This window comes from Psammomys obesus, unplaced genomic scaffold, assembly GCF_907164565.1.
Source record: "Psammomys obesus unplaced genomic scaffold, mPsaObe1.curated_primary_1811, whole genome shotgun sequence".
NCBI lineage: Eukaryota > Metazoa > Chordata > Mammalia > Rodentia > Muridae > Psammomys > Psammomys obesus.
The window spans coordinates 15,242,806-15,263,452 of record NW_026592118.1 but is presented as its reverse complement, the minus strand read 5'-3'; the positions used below and the strand labels follow the sequence as shown (position 1 = coordinate 15,263,452).

General features: G+C 41.5%; 1 protein-coding gene across 1 annotated transcript in view; it reads right to left on the bottom strand.

Moving 5' to 3' along the window:
- Reln (reelin) overlaps nt 1-20,647 on the bottom strand; it is a 423,857-nt gene that overhangs the window by 108,080 nt on the left and 295,130 nt on the right. Inside the window, exons 18-21 of the mRNA XM_055612891.1 lie at nt 10,066-10,258; nt 9,233-9,345; nt 2,749-2,886; nt 1,844-2,030 (exon numbers count right to left, since the gene is read on the bottom strand). Of these exons, the coding sequence (XP_055468866.1) occupies nt 1,844-2,030; nt 2,749-2,886; nt 9,233-9,345; nt 10,066-10,258 (631 nt within the window). The remainder of the gene's footprint in view (nt 1-1,843; nt 2,031-2,748; nt 2,887-9,232; nt 9,346-10,065; nt 10,259-20,647) is intronic.

Below are 20,647 nucleotides of genomic sequence, written 5' to 3'. Positions count from 1 at the left end.
AGCTCTGGAGTGCAGCAAAGGAGCCAGCCCAATAGCTCTGGAGTGCAGCAAAGGAGCCAGCCCAATAGCTCTGGAGTGCAGCATACTCATAGAGTCTGACTTTAAGACAGATGATTTTGAACTATGTGGAAGGGATATTGATCTGTAACCTAGAACATTTTTATGGTTAAAATTTCCATGTCTGCATATACACCTATTTTTTTGCCCGCAAAAGATTTATAATCTTATTTTATAACGGGTGCTGGCAGCAAGCACGGCCTTCCATTCTTCACATCCTCGGTTCCCCTGGATACTGGTCACTTATTGACTATTGTCTCTAAAGATCGTGACGGTAGGATTTTCAGTGTCAATGGCCAGGAAATGGTGAGTGGAGCCATCCTGATTTCTAGCCTCTGTCTTGTTCTCTTGCGGTTTCTTTCTTTCACACCTGCATCAGAACAAAAACTGAACCTATTTTTGCACTTGCATGAATTAACTTGTCTCGGATTTCTGCCAAAACGAATCCTGCAATGTATCAGCCCTATGGTATATCATTCACACCTGCCTACTTGCTATAGGATGAAAATAAAGTGAGACATTTCTAATTGTCCCAGAATTGGTGACTGCAATCCCTTCTATAAAGAAATGGTATTAAGCACATCCCATCCTCAAGACAGCTGTCAATCATTAGGGTTATACATGTCACTCAGGTTGGAACCTGCTCCATGTCTTTTCTGCTTTTATAGGAAATGAATCAGATCAGGGTGGGGAAAAATTATCTACCTAGACTATAGCATGGGAGAAGAGGAAAGAGGTTTCCAATCATCCTCAACAAATCAACATGGATTGGGTATGTTCAGAAAGAGTTAGTCTTTGTGATTTTGCCTGGCATCTGGGTCCTTTGTTGATATTTACCAATGTGTATGCCTAACTGGGTGCTACAACAAAGCAGACCATTTTAAGAACAAGGTGAACGTAGGATTCCACACCATCAGTAAAATCTACCAGCAGTTGCCAAATTAAGGCAGAAAAGCTCCCGAGATGTTTTCTCAACACAGTGAGCTGCTCAGTTCCCCTAGGAATAGCTTGTGTATACTCCCTATCATTGTTCTTACTCTCACCAACCAAATTCCTGAGATTTAGAGAATTACAAATTCAATAAACAGAAATTCATACGCTCTTCTACACAGTTGACATTAAGTCAATCTATATAAGAACTCTAATGAAGTGGACTTTCTTAATGTCTCTACTTTGTGGATGAAGAAGCTAAGTAAAAAGAGGATTAAGTAATGTGCCTGAAGTCACATAGCTAGGATCGGACTGGATCACACATGCAGAATTGCTTTCCTAACCATCCCTGTCCTTGTTCATCTCTCATCCCAGGCTTGCCCTGTCACCTATTCTACAAAGAGTAGAGTGAAGACAGATTGAGAACCTGCTCCAGTGAACAGCACTCAAGACAAAAACCTACACAGCACCCGAGTATAGAGAAACAATGGGACTTCTGTCAAGTGCAAGAGCCTTGGTGGGCGAGAAGAGGAGGGCTGTCCCTCGGTGGTAGGATGCTTGCCTACCACTTTAGAGCCCGTCAGTTCGGTCGCTAGCACTGCACAGAACACGAGGAGAGTAGTGGTAACTCTAAACTGGCTTAATCTGTATTTGCAGTTAACTGAAACCAATAACACAATGAGTTTCCCAAATGTCACAGAAGCACAGACACAGGGCTAAGCCCAGTCAAAAGCAAGGGGCACGAGAAGCAGGAAAACTGTTTCATATTTGTACCTGAGGAGTTTGGGATGCCTGTGAACAAGTCTCATGTTAAACCGGCTCCTGCCCCAATACCTTGTTCCAGCTCCCAGCATACCTTGCTGAAGTACAGAGAAGATCCAGAAGATACGACCCCACAGCCTTGCTCTGGCTTTACAATTTCTCCCCCAATAACTTCTTGCCAGTCAGATTCCCAACCGGTCGGGTTCTCGAAATCGGACATAATTGTAGAAGGAAGGGCAGCCTCTGGGTGGCATTCTGTCCCTTGGTAACCCTGGTCACACCTGTAAGCAGTGCGTAATAACCAAGTCATCTGCAGCACAATGGCTCTCCTGCTTAGGATATTCCTGACATGTTCCCTCAGCTCTCAGCCTTATGCTAGATTTTTCTATAGCATTAATGTGAGATATGGTACCATCTCTAGCAGAATGGGTAGAATCTTCAGTTATAGGCATTATGTTAAAATTGTAGAATTAAAGATTAAGAAGTTACGAAGAATGACACATGGGCTCATGTGTGTTTGTGCGAGAGAGAGGGGGATTGCCCCATCACTTTAAAAATGTCACGTAAGTAGGTTCACTTTTTCAACTACCATGTCCCTCTGGTGATATTCTATAGTTCCTTCTGATTAAATCATATGTATTTGGAATCTTTAAGTATTCAAGTATAATCACTTTCTTCCCATGTGCACAACCTTGAGCCTTGGGTAAAGTGGCATAGGAGAGAATGCTGCAAAGTTTGACTAACTGAAGATGATGGTAGTAGGATGGGGAAAAAACAGCAGAGCTTTCAAAATAAACCCAGCAGGCTTTGTCTTGGGTTTAGATTTAGAGGTTCAGAATACATGGCTTTACATGCAAAATAAGAGCAGAAGGGAGATTTGCTTTTCTTTTGGCTATTTTGTATGAGTCTTTGCACTGACTTGGGAAATAACTGCCGGGATAAACCCACAGACACAAACCCTGAGACACAGGAGCGGGTCACACTCTTAGGAGCACATACCTGCACATGCCATGGTCACATGAGCCATGCCCACTGCACATGTTGGGGCATTGCTGCCCAATGTAAATGTTGTCTAAAGCCCACTCATCCTGAGCTGTGTAATAGCTCTGACTCCAACGGAAGCGGGTGGCACTGGACCTAGGAATAAAGCAGGCAATATCAGTTGAACCCTGGTGTTTCTCACTAAGAATATCAGAGTTCAGCACCTTTCTGATAACGAACCCTCCAGAACTTCTATTTAGGCTCCTAGCATTTTTCTTCAGCTTAATTTCCACTCCATTATTTTGCAATTCAAGAGCCCAATCATGAAAGAAGGTTGAAAAAGAACCTGCCTATATTATAGTTTAATCTTAATTTAGTTGTAGCATTTTAAAGAAATGTAGAAGGCCAGACTTTCTGTTGTTGCTCAAACTTTTGATTCAAGAAATGAAGGAAATTCAAAAGTAGAAGCTACCTACTGAAAGAAGCATGCTTCTCACAGATGAGAATACAAAATATTTTACCTGGAGTAATAGACTTTCTCAAAACAGTCATACCAGTCATTATTGAAAGATTTAATTTGGTTCAGAATATAAAGCAAAAACTTTGGGGTGCAATTTGGGGGCAGAGAAGACACCCTGAGAAGTTCTATTTAGAAAGGGATCATCTGCATGTGAGAATGTGCTTCTTTCTGAAACACAAACTTGCATGAGTCTCCTGGGCCAGCTGACCTTAAACAGAGAAGGGAAGTTAAACACAGGCAATGTGGGGTCCAACTTAGCTCCTTGAAGTCAGAGTGTAAAGAAGATATTTTGAGGATCATATTTAAAAAGGCTTAAAGTCAGTGACTACTTAAAAGTGTTAAAAAAATAATACAGAGAAATTTTCACCTATAGGAATTCTCAGAGATCTGAGATGAGTTCTTTTGGGTCAAAGTGCTAAAACAACAGCAGCAGCAGCAGCAGCAAAGGCTTTGAAGAATTCCTGTGCATAGCTGTTGATTGCAGCCTTCCCTACCTCACTCTATGGACACACTTGATCTGTCTTTGAGTGACCCGTAATAATCTGCACCGATTTACATATTAAGCACACCACGAGTGTACAAGAGACTGTTAAAAATTCACACTAAGATTTTGTTTATTTTGTCAACAATCTGTTCCTAATATTTTTCGTTTTTACCTGTAGCGGGATGATTCCTTGTTTCACCCAGGGCCTCCCGTAGACAGGTTTATTTGCATATCAGTACGTGTCATGGGAAATAAGACAGAGGCATCTCTGTGGTAGTAGGCCTATGCTTACAATTTAATAGCCATCCTGATTTTCATAGTACCGTTACAAGCTGGCTTTTAGAAAAGCCTACAATAAAAGTAGATTTTATTGGAGTATTGTGGTGGTTTGAATAAGAACGGCCCCCATGGGCTCACATATTTGAACACCTGGTCATCAGGGAGTGGCACTAGTTGAGAAGGAATAGGAGGTGTGGCCTTGTTGGAGGAAGTGTGTCACTGGGGTACACTTGGCCCACACCTGGCCCAGAGCCTCTCTTCCTGCTGCCTAAGAACCAGGATATAAAGGTCTCAGCTACCTCTCCAGCACCATTTCTGACTATGTGCTGCCATGCTTCCCACCATAACGATAATGGGCTACATTTCTGAAACTGAAGCCAGCCCCAGTTAAATGTGTTCCTTTAGAAGAGCTACAATGCAGCCACTTCTGATGAGAACTGATAGTCTAAGATCAGAAAGAAGGAGAGGAATACCTCGCCTATCAGTGGACTTGGGGAGGGGCATGCATGCAGAAAGGGGAAGAAGGGTGGGACCAGGAGGGGAGGAGGGAGGGGCTTATGGGGGGTACAAAATGAATAAAGTGTAATTAATAATAATAATAATAAATATTTAAAAAAATAAAAAAAAAATAAAAACATTAACAAAAAAAAAAAAAAAGAAGAAGAGCTGCCATGATCATGGCATCTCTTCACAGCAACAGAAGACTGACTAAGATAAGCAGAGTGACTTGTGGGATTGAACAAACAAAACTCACAGGCCACTGTCAGCATCAAATGGAGAGAGACTACTCTACTCTTTTAAAACTGACTATAGTCTGAGTCATGTTCAGAGTCCACAATGACCAGTCCGTGGTCTTCTGAATATAACTACAGCACTCATCTCAGTAGCTCGAACAGGAACAGAATAAATCAGGTGTTCAAAAAACACTGTGCTACTGAGTTCATGTCAGGGACAGCCCCTCTTCCCCTTACTAGGGAACCCCCTTGAGCTGCTGGCTCTCTGGTCACCTCCTCCCTCTCCCTTGCCACCCCAGGCCACAGAGGAAGAATATGCAGCCAGTCCTGAGGGACCTGATAGGCTAGAGTCAGATGGAAGGGGAGGAGTACCTCCCCAATCAGTGGACTAGGGGAGGGGCATAGGAAGAGAAGAGGGAGGGAGGATGGGATTGGGAGGGGACTAAGGAGGGGGCTACATACAGCTGGGATACAAAGTGAATAAATTGTAATAAATTAAAAATAAATTAAAAAAACCCACTGTGCTAAAAATGAGTCAAGCAGGTTAGAAGAGGAGTTTGTTTTCTGACTTCCAAAGGTAACAGAATGAAGAGTGCACCAAGAGTCGGGGATGAGACTCTTAGGACTTGAGCTTTTCAGCTTAGCATCTGTGTGATCTTTAGTGAGAAAGCCAAGCTGGCAAAGGCTTTTAGTTCCTCACGTCTCAAATAAAGACAAATGGGTTTTGAGGATCCCTTGAAATCTTTGATTCCTCTAGTGATAGTTTATTTCTCTCACAGTTAGTCACCTTTAAAGTACTGATAAAAAAATTACTTTGAAGGTTTTCTATTTTCAGGACTAAAATGAGGTGGAGGTGTTGAGAAGCCCCATTTAGGTTCCAGGTTACATTCTTATAGCCACATGTGCATTTTAAATTCTTTTCCAAAGGAAGTGATCCTTGCACTCACAAACTCTTGAAGGGGTATATCCTAACCATAGAAAATTTAAAGTTATTTCACCTAAATATACTCCACTCATTGTTGTCAGTTAAGAGAAAAGCCAGAAAAAAAGGTTGAATATTGGATTCATTTTAGTGAGAAAAAAATTAATTGTGTGAGCCATCTCCAGGTGATCACATGAGAAAAGATAAGGTGTGATCACACTGATTCACAGGTTCACCAATGTGCAAAGGTGTCCTCAACAGAAATTCTTCATCTGCCAATCCATTCTACCATCTGCCTGCCCATCCATCCATCCATCCATCCATCCATCCATCCATCCATCCATCCATTCATCCATCCATCCATCCATCATCTTTGAAGAGGTCATGAAATAACACTGACTTGCATTTAAAATCCAAACATCAAACTATAGATTTCTAAAAGCAACAAAACTTGAGTCTTAATGCCACTCTTCCTCCCATAAATCTTCCTGACCAAAGCATACTGGCAACCACTCATCTCTCCATGCTTATGTAACCTGAACAGTCAAGGCAAATGAAGGCTGACTAAATTGTATTTTCCACCTTTAGAGTTTCTGTAATCACATTTGCCCAATTATTCTGAAACTCATTCAGTCATTTAGGTGTTGATTTGTTTATGAAGTCAGCAACTGACAGCTGTTTGGGTCTCATTAGGCTCTTTTCTTATGTAAATGTCCTTCATAAAAATGAAATTAATTTTCATTGGGTAACAAATGCTCAGTTCCTACACAGTGTAATTTCTCCAAACAGGTGTACCCAGTAGCTACTTCCATTTGACAATTATACCATCGAGCACTTTCCAAAGTTAACATATCTGGGATAATGCAAGGACCATGCTTGCTTTAATGTACTCAATTTACTTTTGCATACATGCTTGAGTAAAAAAAAAAAAAATTATTATTTGGTCAGGAAAATAACACTGCTTAAGACCAAACTGCCTCTTTCCCAGTGGAATGCTATTTGCAAAAACTTAAAATAAACATAATAAAAATCACCAGGAATGCTGAGGAGACTAAATACATTTAATCTTTATAGTAGAACCTTTAAGCGTTATAGACTTAGAAACAAAGCAATAACCAACTTAAAACTTTTTTTCATGTAGCAATAATATTTAGATTAACTGTGAGTCAGGGGGAATACTAAAATACATTCTATACTGGGTTTTTTTTTTTTTTAAATAATGTTTTCACCAACATCCAAAGAAGTCTGAAAGAAAATTGGAAAAACAGAATTACAGAGGGTATGTGTTTGGAGGCACATGGTAACAAGAATAAGATTTTTTAATTGGAAAATAATGTATTTTTTACTTGGCATACAAAATGTTTCTCTAATGGCATCTTCATATGAATGCTATTACACTTTGCCCTCCATTACCCTCCTTTTCCCTTTTTCTCAACCTGGGTTGGTGCCTTCCTGCTCCAAATAGGTTCTATTCTATTTTCATGTTGTATATACATATACGTCTTACATCACACTACCTCTTTAATTCACCATGAAATAAAGATTCTATTTAATTTGCTGACATTCCATGAAGACAGCTACTATGAGCCAGGCACCCTCAAGAATGTACAAAGTCAAAGAGTCACTACATTTCCAATAAACACTGAGAAGATTAACCTTTTCTGACTATAAAGAACCATCAACTCAGTGACGTTACATTTTAGGCTGAGAAATGAGTGAAACATATAATCTGAGTGCAGAATGATACACAAAGGTTATTTTCTGGCAGGAAAATACTTTTTGAATTAAAATTTGAATGCTGCCTAAACTACTATAAATAAGAATGATGATTCAGGGCTGTAGAGATGGCTCAGCGGTTAAGAGCAACGGTTGCTCTTCCAAAGGACCTGGGTTTGATTTCCAGCACCCACTGTCAATAACTACAGATTCAGGGGACTTTATGCCATCTTCTGGCCTCTGAGGGCACTAAGCATACAGGTGGCACAAAGACATACTACAGCAAAACACTCATACACATAAAAAAATAAAAAAGTGATAGTTCAGAATGAGTCTACTGATAAAAAGACATCTCTACAACACACTAGCGATCTTAAGATTGTTATTTTGAAACTAAAATCACACATGTTGATGAGTAAAATTGCTTGATGTTTTTCTTAATAATGAGAGAAATAAATTTAATTATGCAGCAACGGAGATTGAAAGCTCTCAGGAGTTTGCACTCAGAGTGATCAGAGTTTCAATTGTTAGAGGTGTTGTTTTACCGATTATTTCACTGAAATACATGCTTGGAATGTCATTGAAATTAAATAAAAATCTTGATTACATTCCCAGCAGTAGACACACAAGAGTAGAATATTAAAGAAAGCAAGAACTTATTATACAAGGCATCAATAGAGTATCTTGGAAATGGCTCACAGTGGGACATTAAAAAAAAAACCTGTGGAAATCAAATTGCAAGCATTTTATTCCAAGTGACATAATGACACAGGCTAAAAACAATCAAGGAGCCATTCTTACAGAGCGTAGTCACTGAGTCCTCAGAAGGAGCTGTAAAGCAACTCTGGGCTATCCATTTGCCTTTGTGAGGTGCCTAACTTTTACATATAAAACAGTTGAAGAAAGATCTGTTTAGTCATTTTCTCTTCATAAAGGAGGCATTGAAGGCCTACACCACAGAAAAAATACAACGCTCATTTTGCTTATGCCTTTGCTTCTACACATATCCCAGAATCCCAGAATTCCAGGGTTGTGAGGAATCTTTAAGATGAACTAAATAAAGACTAAATAAACCAATCGATAGGATTCTGCCTTGAGGCGGCGATGATAAGGGACAAGTGGCTGGTGGTCTCTGGTGGAGCTGTACTGAGAATTCAAACCCAACTTCTAGTCCAAGGCCTTTGGATAAGCTTATGCTGACTAAAGGCTGTACATATCATCCACAGCACTGAATGAAAAAAGATATTACAGTGGTTTGTCTGAGCAGGCTAAGAAAAAAAATGAAAAAATAGAAAAATGTAATCTCCGAAAAACAAAACAAAACAAAACAAACAAACAAACAAAAAACTATTGTGTTTTTTCCTTCCCTCCTCTTAACTGTCCTTTCCTCCATGTGCCCTGCAGCCCTCTTCTTCCCGAGGGATGAGTTCTGTTGTGTTACTAGAATAAAGTGTGACTAGAAAAAAAATGTGTTAAGTTTTTGATATAAAAAGTTGGGCTTTGCAATGAGGAAAAAACAAATTTGCAATATGAACTACTTAGTTTCTAGATTCCTTGCATCATTTTGTTTTGAATGTCAAACAAAGAAGTGAGCTCATCGAATTCCTTCACAAAAACAAGATTGTGGGGCAAGAAAAGAGGCCAGACACAGCTGACACCAGAGAAAACACATTTTCGTATTTCTCATTGGCTCCATTTTCGGAAAACTGGAGTATAGAAGAAATACTGGGCTTCTGGGTAGAGGGAAAACAATCTTAGAAGTCTGCTGACCTTATCATCACACTCAAGCTGTGCTAACACAGAGTAAGAACGGAAGGAGCAGCCACATGTATGGCATCATTTCTCACCAGGTTTTCTGGGGAAGAAGGACCGTGACTCTTCTCCATTGTGTGAATTCACTGGCATGGTATATGCTGGCAGAGGTAAATTCCTGGCAACTTGGCATACTGGGAAGGCATTCCTGAAAGAGAGACAGAAGCCAAACTCAGCTTCCATTTGCCCACTGGAGATGTTCCATCTCCCATTGCACAACAAAAGGACCTTATAGAAAGCCAAAGCCATAATCTTAACTGCTGTTTCTAGGGATCAAATTCCTTCTGTGAAGCTAAAAACATAGGAGAAGGAATTACAACTGAGATGTCATCATAGAATTAAACAGCTTTCAGTTCTTACCATGAACAGAAATGGATGGAGATTAATTTTGATCTATTAACATGAGCATTTATAAAATTTATTTTATGTGCTATAATAGTTTTGCATTCACTACACTGTCAGAATACTGGTATGTGCATGTGTGTGTTCTGTAAATTTATTCCAAATTTTACATTATAGTTCTTATTTGTTTGTTTCTGCAGTCTCAGGAGGCACCACATTCCTTTTATAGTCTACCCATGGTTAGAAAAAAATAGATGGAAACATGCCACATGGGAAGAAGAGACATGTTTTCAGAGGAAGAGAGCCAGAGAACTAATAATCAAACACCATCCAAGAGTAACCAGTCCTGGGTTATGCTTACTATTTTATTTTTTATTTCCAGTTGCTCTTTGGTATCTGATCCTAGTGGGGCGTGATCTCTTTGTAATGTTTCTAACTTGATCTCAGTTCCAGGCTGTACACTGTTATTTCTTTTCAACGAAAGGAAAATGGTTCTAAATCATGAGCCTTAAGAAAACATACGTACTTCTTGGACAAGGTGCCACGTAAGGCCGTGGTTGGTTGAATATTCCAGCTTCACCTGGTTGTCCATGTGAGGGGTGTATTTCTGGCCACATCCCATCACCAGGCTGAACTGAATCATATAGGACGCTCCAATCTGCATGGATTGTGTCTCCACATAGCGCATGCTTGAGGCAAGCTTAGAATCTCCTGTGAAACTGAAAGAAACAAGGTGGAAATTGGACACTTCTACTGTGCCATGAGTCAGCGAGAGACTGAGTTGTCACTCTAGAGGCCCACACAGCCGCATTTTACTTATTTAAACTTTGCCAAGCTGTAGTAAGTATAACAAGTTCAGTTTAAAACAAAGAAGACCTTTAAAACACATTAACACGTAAGGTTTTTCAGATGTATCTGAAACTGAGGACGCCTCTATTACTCTCATTAATCTTGGCAGCTGGGATCTATCTAAAATAAGCAATTCTACATTCAAAGCTAATCTTATAAAAACATGGCGAATATTAAGTGATTACCTATATTACTAGTGGCCTCAGAGCCTAAGTAGAGGAAAACGGAATAGGCACCTGTTAACTGGAATAGGCACCTGGTGGAATACCAGCTATATTTCAAATACTGATGAAGTTGATACAAATACATTAAAATGCATCTTATGATTAAGTTTTAATACTATCCACAAAATACTACATAAGGGCAACTGAGTAGAATATTTGTGGTGGTGGAAAATTTGACGATTTAGTATTTTTTTTTTCGTTTCGCTTATTTTCAAAATATTTTTAATGCTCATGAATTCAGTATTGAAGATATTATCATACATTTTTAATCTTTGTGCCCAGAGTCAGTCAAACTCAAGTTTTGGTTGTCAAATCAGTACTCTATCTACAGAGGGAAGATGTCTGAAGGCAGACAAAAACATTATTTTTTAGAAAGAAAAAAAGAACTCAAGGGATTTGTAATCTATTCAGGATTAAACTATGGACAGCTTTGCACTTTAGTGACATGGGTCAATGTCAGGCACCGTAATGTCGACTATACTCAGATTATCCACCAGCGTACTTGTGTCTTCCGTTCTGAAGCAGCCAGTGCTACTCAGAAATCTTCTCTATAGTGACAGGCAGAGTAGATATGCCGAAAGGAACTAGTGTAAAGCTCTGTGAAATATTTGAAATATTTGATTCATTTGCTGTACTTCATTAATTATCTTTTGTGGAATCCAAGAAACATGAGCAACTACCGTGACTTGATCCCACTGGAGATTAAGATGCTATTTGAAAATGAGTGTGAGGAGAAATCACTTAGGGCAGAGTGTTTGTTACACAGCAAGAGGCCCTGGGTATGATCTCCAGCACCCACGTGCAAAGCGAGGCGTGGTGTGGAGACAGGTAGATCTCAGGTTCACTGGCCAGCCACCGTAGCCTAGTCAGCGAGCGTAGGTGTCAGTGAGACTGTCCCAGAAATCAAAGTGGATGGCTTCTGAGGAACGATACCCGAGGCGACCTGTCTTCCATACACATGAACACATGAACAGAAGAGAATGCATCCATTTCCTCAAAAGAGAATGAATAACAATTACTGTTTAACAGTTTTTAAACTAAGACTTCTCACTTGAACGATGAATGTGGAAAGTAAACAGAAAAGCCTCAATTTTCAGTTCAGTAGAAGTCATATTCACTACTGCTGGCATTGTAAAGGTAGCTAAGGAATAGAAAATGCTACAACTTGCTCAGGATTAAGAATGGTGCTTATCATTTGTAGATTCTCAACCAAGTCCTAAGACTGGACTATGTACAATACCCACATTCTCTTCTTTAGAGTCAAGCTGCCAGTAATGCTGTGTAGTGGGGACAATTATTTTCTTAAATGAATAAGGAAACAGGGTAAATGGTAGTAAATGGTAAAGTCTCAATGAGAAATCATTGCCGGACTCCAAAGCCCCACTTTTCAATTACTCTAAGATTGAGGGAAGCATTGCAATTTGAAATAAATTTTCTCATAGCCATTGTATAAACCATGAGCTTTCCTTTATTAAACAGTGTTACTGTGATGTGAAAAATATAAACCATGTCAGAGCACATAACATGCAATCCTGGAAGTGTAAAATACTTTACGTTTTTAGCAACACTGGCGCAATGAAAAACACACAGAACAAAAGCAGTAACGAACCGCACAGATACAAACTTACCCGTGTCATTCCCATGATCTTTTAAATGGCCATAAAAGTTTTCCAACTTTAAATACTTTTTTTTTCTCTATGAGAATTAAATGCTGTTTTTAGCCTTGGGAGCTGTTTTTGCATCATCATTTAGCATGGAGGTCATGCTAAATGAGAGACAACGAGGCTTCGTTTAACCTGCTTTGTGTTTAAAAAGTACCCTAGGTCTCCTGGACATCTTGGGAAGATATCCTATGTGAAACATCATACAGGACCCTACGGGTCTACAGGTGACAGCCACTGAACTCTCACCTCTGCCATGGACAGTCCCACTTCCCGACCCCAGAGTTTCTGAAAACAGTTAAGATTATTTCTGAGAAGGTTCAATGCCCTCATTCTAAGCAGAAACAGAAGGAAATTTACAAACATCCTCTGTGTTCCCCACCCCTTTGTGCGGTTACGAAGGTAGAGATTCAAACCCGAGAGAGGTTTCAAAGTTGCTAAGACACCAAGGAAGGAGCAAGTTAAAGATTATACTGGAGCATTAACAGCAAAACCCTTGCTAACACCTCCGGGTTGCAGCTGTTACACGGGTGTCCTGGGCTGTTAGAGCAGATCTTTTCTGGGCTGGTGGCTGTAACTGTCAGCCCGTCTCCCTTCTCTCCCCATCCTTCAGACTCAGTCACAGTGTGTGTACCGCTGAGTCATCGATTTGCTTATTTGGTTTTCAGGCTTTTTGTTCTGTTTTAATTGAAAGTATTTCTTTTTTTTTGCATGTGATATATTCTGATCACGGTTCCCCTCCCTTAACCCCTCCAGACATGGATGGAACTGGCTGCCATATCCTTTTGCCTATTCCTCCTGCGGACTTCCTGTCTTGCCTGGCAGCCCTCAGCTGGTGGAACCCATGTGGCCTTGCTGCAGATGGAGTCTTTCTGCAGACAGCGCCTCCAACTCTGGTGGCCTCTTTAATTGCTCCCCAGCCTGGGCCATCTATTCCAAGGCTGCCTGTTATAAGTGACAAATCAGCTTCTACTTCTGTTTATGCTACAGTCGGTCATTCTTGGTTTTGTTCTAACCTAGAACTGAATGCATTTCTGACTGACACACCTGCCTTGCTCCATGGTGCGGCATATCTATCCTGATTCCTTCCTCTGAAACAAAAGAACAGGAGGAAAGTACGGATATCCATGCTTTAAACACCGGCCTTTCACAGCAGGGTTCACATGATTGTTTCTGATTTAGGCAAGGTTAGCTGAAAACCAGCAGTACGACACTGGGTCTGCTGCCCGGCTCCCCCAATGTCCTTATTCAGCTGCGGTTTGGGAAGAAGAGAATCTGATGGGCTGAGTCCTTCAATTTACAGAACTGCTCCTCTGCTGCATGCCAAAGTCAAGGCAAAAATGAACTGAATTGATTCTGTTGCAAGCATTAAAATGTAGCAAATAGGCCACATCAGCATTTTTGGGGAGGAATTCTGGGGACAAAAATCCTCTGGGAATCATGATGTCTGGCGAGGGTGTTTCAAAATAAAGAAACACCTTTTAAAAAGTGACTGCATCTGCTCACAAGCTTTAATGAGGGACTGCGGATATCTCGTTCCATTAGACAGGGTTCTCTCTCTCGGCATTCCCAGGAAGACTTGTCCAACAGACACACCTTCATCTAACCTGAATCGCCACAGGTCAACACTGACTCTGTGGTGCAGCTCTTCTGCCTGCCCCTCCCTTCCTGTTGCGGATACTGGTCCTGTTTTCAGGATCAGATCGGAAGCCTCTTCCCCAGGGGAGGAAGGGGCTCATACCTCGCTCATCTAAGCAGCCCCTAAAGATGCAGAACTGTGCCGGAATCCCATAAAAGCAACCTGTGTGGCACATTTGGGCTTCTAACAGCTAGATGACCTCATTTGACCTTTGAGTTGAAACCATCTGGAACCTTACCTGGAATAGGTGACAGTAGAGTTGTTCCCAGGGCTGATAAAAAGCTGGCAGAAGCATTACAGAGAGCCCTTCTGTTCTGAAGCCTTTTCCAGTGTCATGCTGTGTGCGAATGTGGTCTTTGAATGAGGGAACAGGAGGGCCTTACAAAACCATCATTACTTAAATACTTAACCAACTCAGACAAGGTTTTGGTGACTTCTGAGTAAAGACACTTTATTTCTGGTGTCTTTTCCATCTCTGGGGGTGGGAGAGTCTTCTGTGCCTTCAGTCAGAGTAAGGGAGACAGTAAGCAAATCCACGCCAAGCAGATGAGTCACCCAAGGACTGAGCCTCTTTGGACATTGTTTTATTTAGAAAATAAATATGGCTGAACTCTCATTACTGTATCACGGGGAAAGATGGCAGTATTATTTAAATTTCCTAGAATTTAGATAATATTCTGTATTTTTTCCCTCAAAAGTTTCACAGGAAGGAATAGCTACGCAGAATTCTCTTGCCAAGGAATGACAGAGCTCCACGTGTTCTTTTTTAAAATTCTTGTCAGTACAATTTCAGTCCGCTGCAGGAAATGGGAGTTAACTCATCTTGGGTATCATCCTTTTGGTTCCATTCTGATCATCAGCAAAGGGATGTTTGTTCAATTTGATGGAAAACCTCGTTGATATTGTGGGGTTAAAGGTGGCGTTTTATCTCAGACGTCATTTCCACATTATTATAGCACAAAGCAAATGAAACCGTATCACTTAGTGGCTGCAGTTCCACTGTGTAGAGATGACTACTGTTCATATCTTGACATGGTTTTCTTAGACTTCACACACACACACACACACACACACACACACACACACACACACACACGCACGGCACGCTTTCTCCCTATAACACTATTAGGTAATAATGTAGATTTGCCTTTTCCTTTTGAGAATGATCTTATTATCATCTTCCTATGTTGAAAAAAAAAATACGGCGCGACGTGGTAACTGTCGGGGAAGACAGCCAGTCTCGTCGTGTGGGATTCTGGAGACGTGCGTCCATTTTTCGCCATTATAAGCAATGAGTGTGCGTCATGCATTTGTGCGGGTCTTTGTGCACTCGTGCAGTTCATCGCCCGGGATAAGGTCCTAGAGTTACAGCTGCTTACTAACGCACATGCACACTGTGAACACTGCCACGCTGTCGTCAGAAGAGTGCCACGAGCCGCATTTACCCAGAACATCCGCAATGACTGGCGGGAACCACGCCGACACCTGCCATTACAGGCACTGGCAATTGTTTTCACTGTAGCCATGTCACGTCTGTAGTCTCCTTATCTGCAGTTTTTGTCTGTTGAGATTGCCTCTGATCCCAGTCCAGAATGGGTTTCTACAAATGCCCAATGACCACTTGAAAGGGACATGCTTTTTTTTTTAATTGTAAAGCATAATTTTCAAAAATTTTACCTGTGCATTACCCCTTTATATTTACCTAGGTCCTCATCTATCTTTGTTTGTGCCTTTGACTAGCTGAGTATGAAAGCAAAGCACTAATATTTAAACCACACTTAACTGTGGAAATTGTAATTTTCCTTTGTAATTCTGACAAGTCTTGCATTACAGCCACCTCTCTGTGGCCTGTAGTGTGTGGCAGCCTTTCTGTTTTCATCGTCCCATGCCCCTCCCCCCTCCTCTAGGGAGGCCAAGGTAAGGGCTGCAAAGGTTCTGCTCTCTCCTTCCTGATGAACATGCCTCTCCCAACAGCACTTCATGTTTAAGGCTCCAGAAGTGGCACGGCATTTTCTGCTATGTTGCTCACACCAGTGGGTGTTAAACACATTGGCTGAAGACGCCATATTCCGATGATTAACTGGTTTGTAAATACTTCCAGTTTCTTCTCTACAGTCTCTCAGCCAGTTTCTCAAATGGGCTTGTTATCTAAGCAGGATTATTTCTGAATATTATATTTATTTCTGACATTAAAAAAAGCTGATTTCTCCTGTGTGAGGTATCCCAAAAGCAGAAAGACACACATGATATATACTCACTTATATAGACCTATAAGATAGGATAAATATCCTGAAATCTATACACCTAAAGAAGATAAATAAGAAAGAGGACCTGAGGTAAGATGATCAATCCTCACTTAGAAAGACAAATGGGATGGACATTGGATGTAGGAGAAAACAAGTAACAGGACAGGAGCCTACCACAGAGGGTTTCTGAAAGATTCTACCCAGCAGTATATCAAAGCAGATATTAAGACTCATAAGCAAACATTCAGCAGAGTGCAGGAAATCATATGAAAGAAGGGGGAGTTAGTATGACCTGGAGAGGACAGGAGCTCCACAAGGACCAAATATATCAGGGCACAGGGGTCTTTTATGAGACTGTTTCTCCAATCAAGGGCCATGTATGGATATAACCTAGAACCCCTGCTCGGATATAGCCCATGGTAGCTCAGTATCCAAGTGGGTTCTCTAGTAAGGGGAACAGGGACTATTTCTGACATGAACTCAATGCCCCCTTCCCCCCCTCCCAAGGGAGGAGCAGCCTTGCTAGGCCACAGAAGAGGACATTGCAGCCAGTCCTGAAGAGACCTGATAAACTAGGGTCAGATGGAAGGGGAGGAGGACCTCCCTTATCAGTGGACTTGAAAGGGGGCAGAGAGGAGATGAGGGAGGGAGGGTAGGATTGGGAGGGAATGAAGGGGGGGGCTACAGCTGGGATACAAAGTAAATAACCTGTAATTAATATAAAAATAAAAATTATTATTTAAAAAAGCTGACTTCATTAGAACAAACTTGGAATTTTTTCACAGAATGCATTGTGTCACATATTTATTCAATGTGCTGTTTGAGAAGTCTTGGTGGGTTCCTAAATGGCTAACTCCCCCTCCTTGTTTGTCTAGTTGAGATTTCAGAGTTGTGTTGGCAATTAAAGCTATTTTGGAGTGCATGTGTTCTCAGCACCTGTTTCAGGCTGTTTTTAGGTGTTTTGTCCTGGCCACCTGCTTTTCTTTACTTATCTTTATTCCAAAATGAAGTGAAGGAAGTTTCTATTCTTTGGTTTCCTCTTTCCTAAGTTCATTCTCTCAGTGTAGACATTTCTATATAGTTCTAGAAGTCAGGAATAAAATCTTATGCTAGATACACTCTTTGGTCAATTAAAAGCATAGCTCAAGCCACTTGGCTGCTATTTACCGAGCTTTTATAGAGAAGGAGCTCTCTTTAAAAAAAAACTGAGCATGAAATGTAGCACTCTCATATATTTTTGGTTGCAAGCCTTGCCTTTAGTGATTTCAATGGGCAGCTTGGCCTTTATGTGGGTCTCCTAGTAAGGGGAGCAGGATCTGTCTCAAATATGGACTCTGTTGCCTGTTATCACTCTGTTGTTGTTATCACTTCCCCCCTGGCAGGGATGCCTCACCAGGCCACAGGGGAAGAGGACGTGCTCAATCCTAATGGGACTTGATGTTCTGGGTGAGTTGATGGGAGGGATCCCCTTTTCTGAGAAGTAGGAGAGGGGGGATAGGTAGAAGAGGGATAGAGGGTGGGACCAGGAAGAGAGGGGGAAGAGGGCTACAATTAGGATGTAAGATTAATAAATAGCTTAACTAATTAATTAAAAACTTAGCAGTCACCCCCTTACCCAAGAAGGATGAGATAACTTCAGATTACAGAAGATAGAAGGAAGGGGGTGGGGGTCCAGAGAAAGAGGCTGTCCCTGAAAACAGTACCTATGCTCAAATGAACGCTTTCTAGATAGTCAGATATCGGAGGACATACAGACAAGTGGGAGACTGACCAGAGCCACAGGGGTAGCTCCTCCTGCCTCTTTTAATTGTCCAGGGTTCCGTTTGTGGTCCTTCCGTCCTCCTGTGTCTCCTGGGGCCCATGAACAGCTCCCCTAACTTCTAGGTGGCAGGAGAGAATCTCAGTCACTTAAAAGTCACAAATGCTTGTTGGTATAAAATAGTTTTGAAGACCTTGGTCAAGTTTTAGCCTGTGAGGCTTGTTTTCTGAAGGAAATGTCCAGCAGCTGGAGTAAAGTGTGGACGTAAACGCACTCTTTTGGGTAACAGGTTGTGTCCTCAGAGAGAGACGTCTAATGGATGGAGGGGAGGTAGATTCTCAAAACCCCCATTGAACCTGCCTGTCTTTTCGTGTATGAGTGTGTGAGTGTGTGCATGGCATATGTGTATGAGTGTGTGTATGAGTGTGTGTGCATAATGTGTGTTTGAGTGTGTGTGTCTAGAACAGTTGCCAAAGGCCCCTTTCAACTGCTGCCTTTGTCCCTGCCACTTTTGATGAATGAAGGTGATCAAGAAGCTTCACTTATATCCAGCATCTCCAGCTGCCCATGACTCCAGTTCATCTCCAGCTCCTGGCTACCTGGAAGCCTCTGACTATTACGTCCATAGCATCTCAGAGCCAATTTACATAGACATGAACTTGCTGGATCCACATTTAATCCTTTATCACTGCTGTTCTGTCAACACGCTTTCCCAGTTCCTTTTTTGTTTTCTTGCACGTCACGTCAGAAGGAAATGTACTGGCCTGACAGCCCTCTGTGAGGGTGCAACATGAAGGAGAGAATACCCGAAAGAGCAATGAAGCAATTCCCTTTTCTCTAACTGTGTCTGGCCACATGCACTGTTCAAACATTCAAAGTCCTTTATGAGCGATTCAGATTTAATTGTGGCAACATCACAGCAGATGTAGGACATCTCTCAATTGATACAACGCTGCAAATTGCAGAATATCTTCAGGTTTACTTTCACAATTTTGCCTTTAAATTTTCTCTGGCTACAGGTAATTTAGTGGGCAGTTGGCTGTAAATTCTCATCAAATTCAGCAATCTGTCCTCCAATCTTATTTTCAACATCACAAAACTTTATGAATATCGGGTTTAGCAGTTAATGAAGTTGGCATAGCGCTGTGTTTATAGACATTTCATTTTTGCCATTTTCTTGCCCTGGTTTAGAGGTTATACACATTTTGCCAGCTCTTGGGTTTTCTCCAGACTTGGATAAAGCTTGGTGGTCTGGCACTGGGCCAAAATTAGGCCATGGAGAGACACTGATGGAGGAAAGAACTTGGACTGCTGAAGAAGCAGGGGACTGAGTGAGCAGTGAGCAGAGCTGGAGGCAGCAGAGCCTGTCCGGCAAGGTGATGGAAGGTCTACCAAGGGATGCTGTGGACCACTGTGCATAGAGAGGAATTGTATCACTTACTAACTTTCCATTTCAACATGCCAGGCATAACCACAGAGCCGATCCATCAAACGTAAATCTCTCTTCCTGTTAATCCGGTCAGTGTTGTAACTTGTTGATTGGAAATCTTCCTTAGATTCTTAGTACGAAGGAAGATATTTAGGACAATCTCAGTTTGGAGAAATGAATGATTAAAAAAAAAAATCAGTCCCCTTGCTATCAAAAGGACCGGCAGCTTGAGAAACAGCCATCATATCTATTCTGCCATCGTATCCTCCAAAATAGATCAAGGAATGCCTTTGTCCACAGCCACCAGTATACTCCAGCACATGCAGGTGGCACTTAGTCCCCTAGAAGAACCCCCACTGCCGCTCCTGTCGCCTCTGACAAGCACTTTCCACCCATAGCCACAATACTTTTAAACGTCTAAGTGAGATCATGATACACATCTGTTTCAAACTAGGACAAACCCCAGTATTTCACATTGCTCTCTAGGGCCACTACACAGTCAAGCTCTTTGCTTGTCCCACAGTCTTTCTTTGTGAGTCTCTTTGCCTCCTCATTCTTGTTCCAGATTCTTATCATGGTCTCCTGCACTACTCTGGACTCCAATGTCCCCCAGAGGTTTCTCCTCATAGTCTTTCCAAATCACCCCGCTCTCTTTTTCTGGGACCAGGAACTGCACTCCCCGCCCTCCTCAGTCTCATCATCACCTAGGACAGTCTTATGGATGGTACTGGCTCACTAGCCATTTCCCCTAGATCATAAGCTGTGCAAGCAAAGGGCTTTTCTATTGATCTTCATCATTAATACCTGCTGCTACACTTCCTGTCTTACCCGTGCTGTGATTCCATCAGTAAACAGTTCCGTGTATAAAATTAGTCTGTCAATAAATAAAAAACTTTGTGAAACGAAATCCTCATAGTGGAGAATCCTAATGAATAGGCTACAGTTTAGGGAACCACCTATAAATCTGTTAGGGTCATACTCCATTATATTAGCAATTTTTAGAGGCACTAAAACTTTTAGGTACCGAGAATATTCTTCATCGCTGTTGGGAATAACGGGAAGTGGCTTTCAGCGTGTTCACCTCGTCCGCCAGTTAAGATTTCTAGACTATCATATCATAGCGGTTGTCCAACTAGGCTACCCGGTGCTCATGGGAAAGCTGAGCTTCAAAGGGTGCCTCTCATACCATCACATCCTCCAACACCAACGCACGCCCGCCCAGCGCTGCCCGCCTCCCCCTTGCAAACTCTTGTTAATCCAGCTTCATTTTAATTCCTTTCTCTTCTTTCACTTTCTTTTTC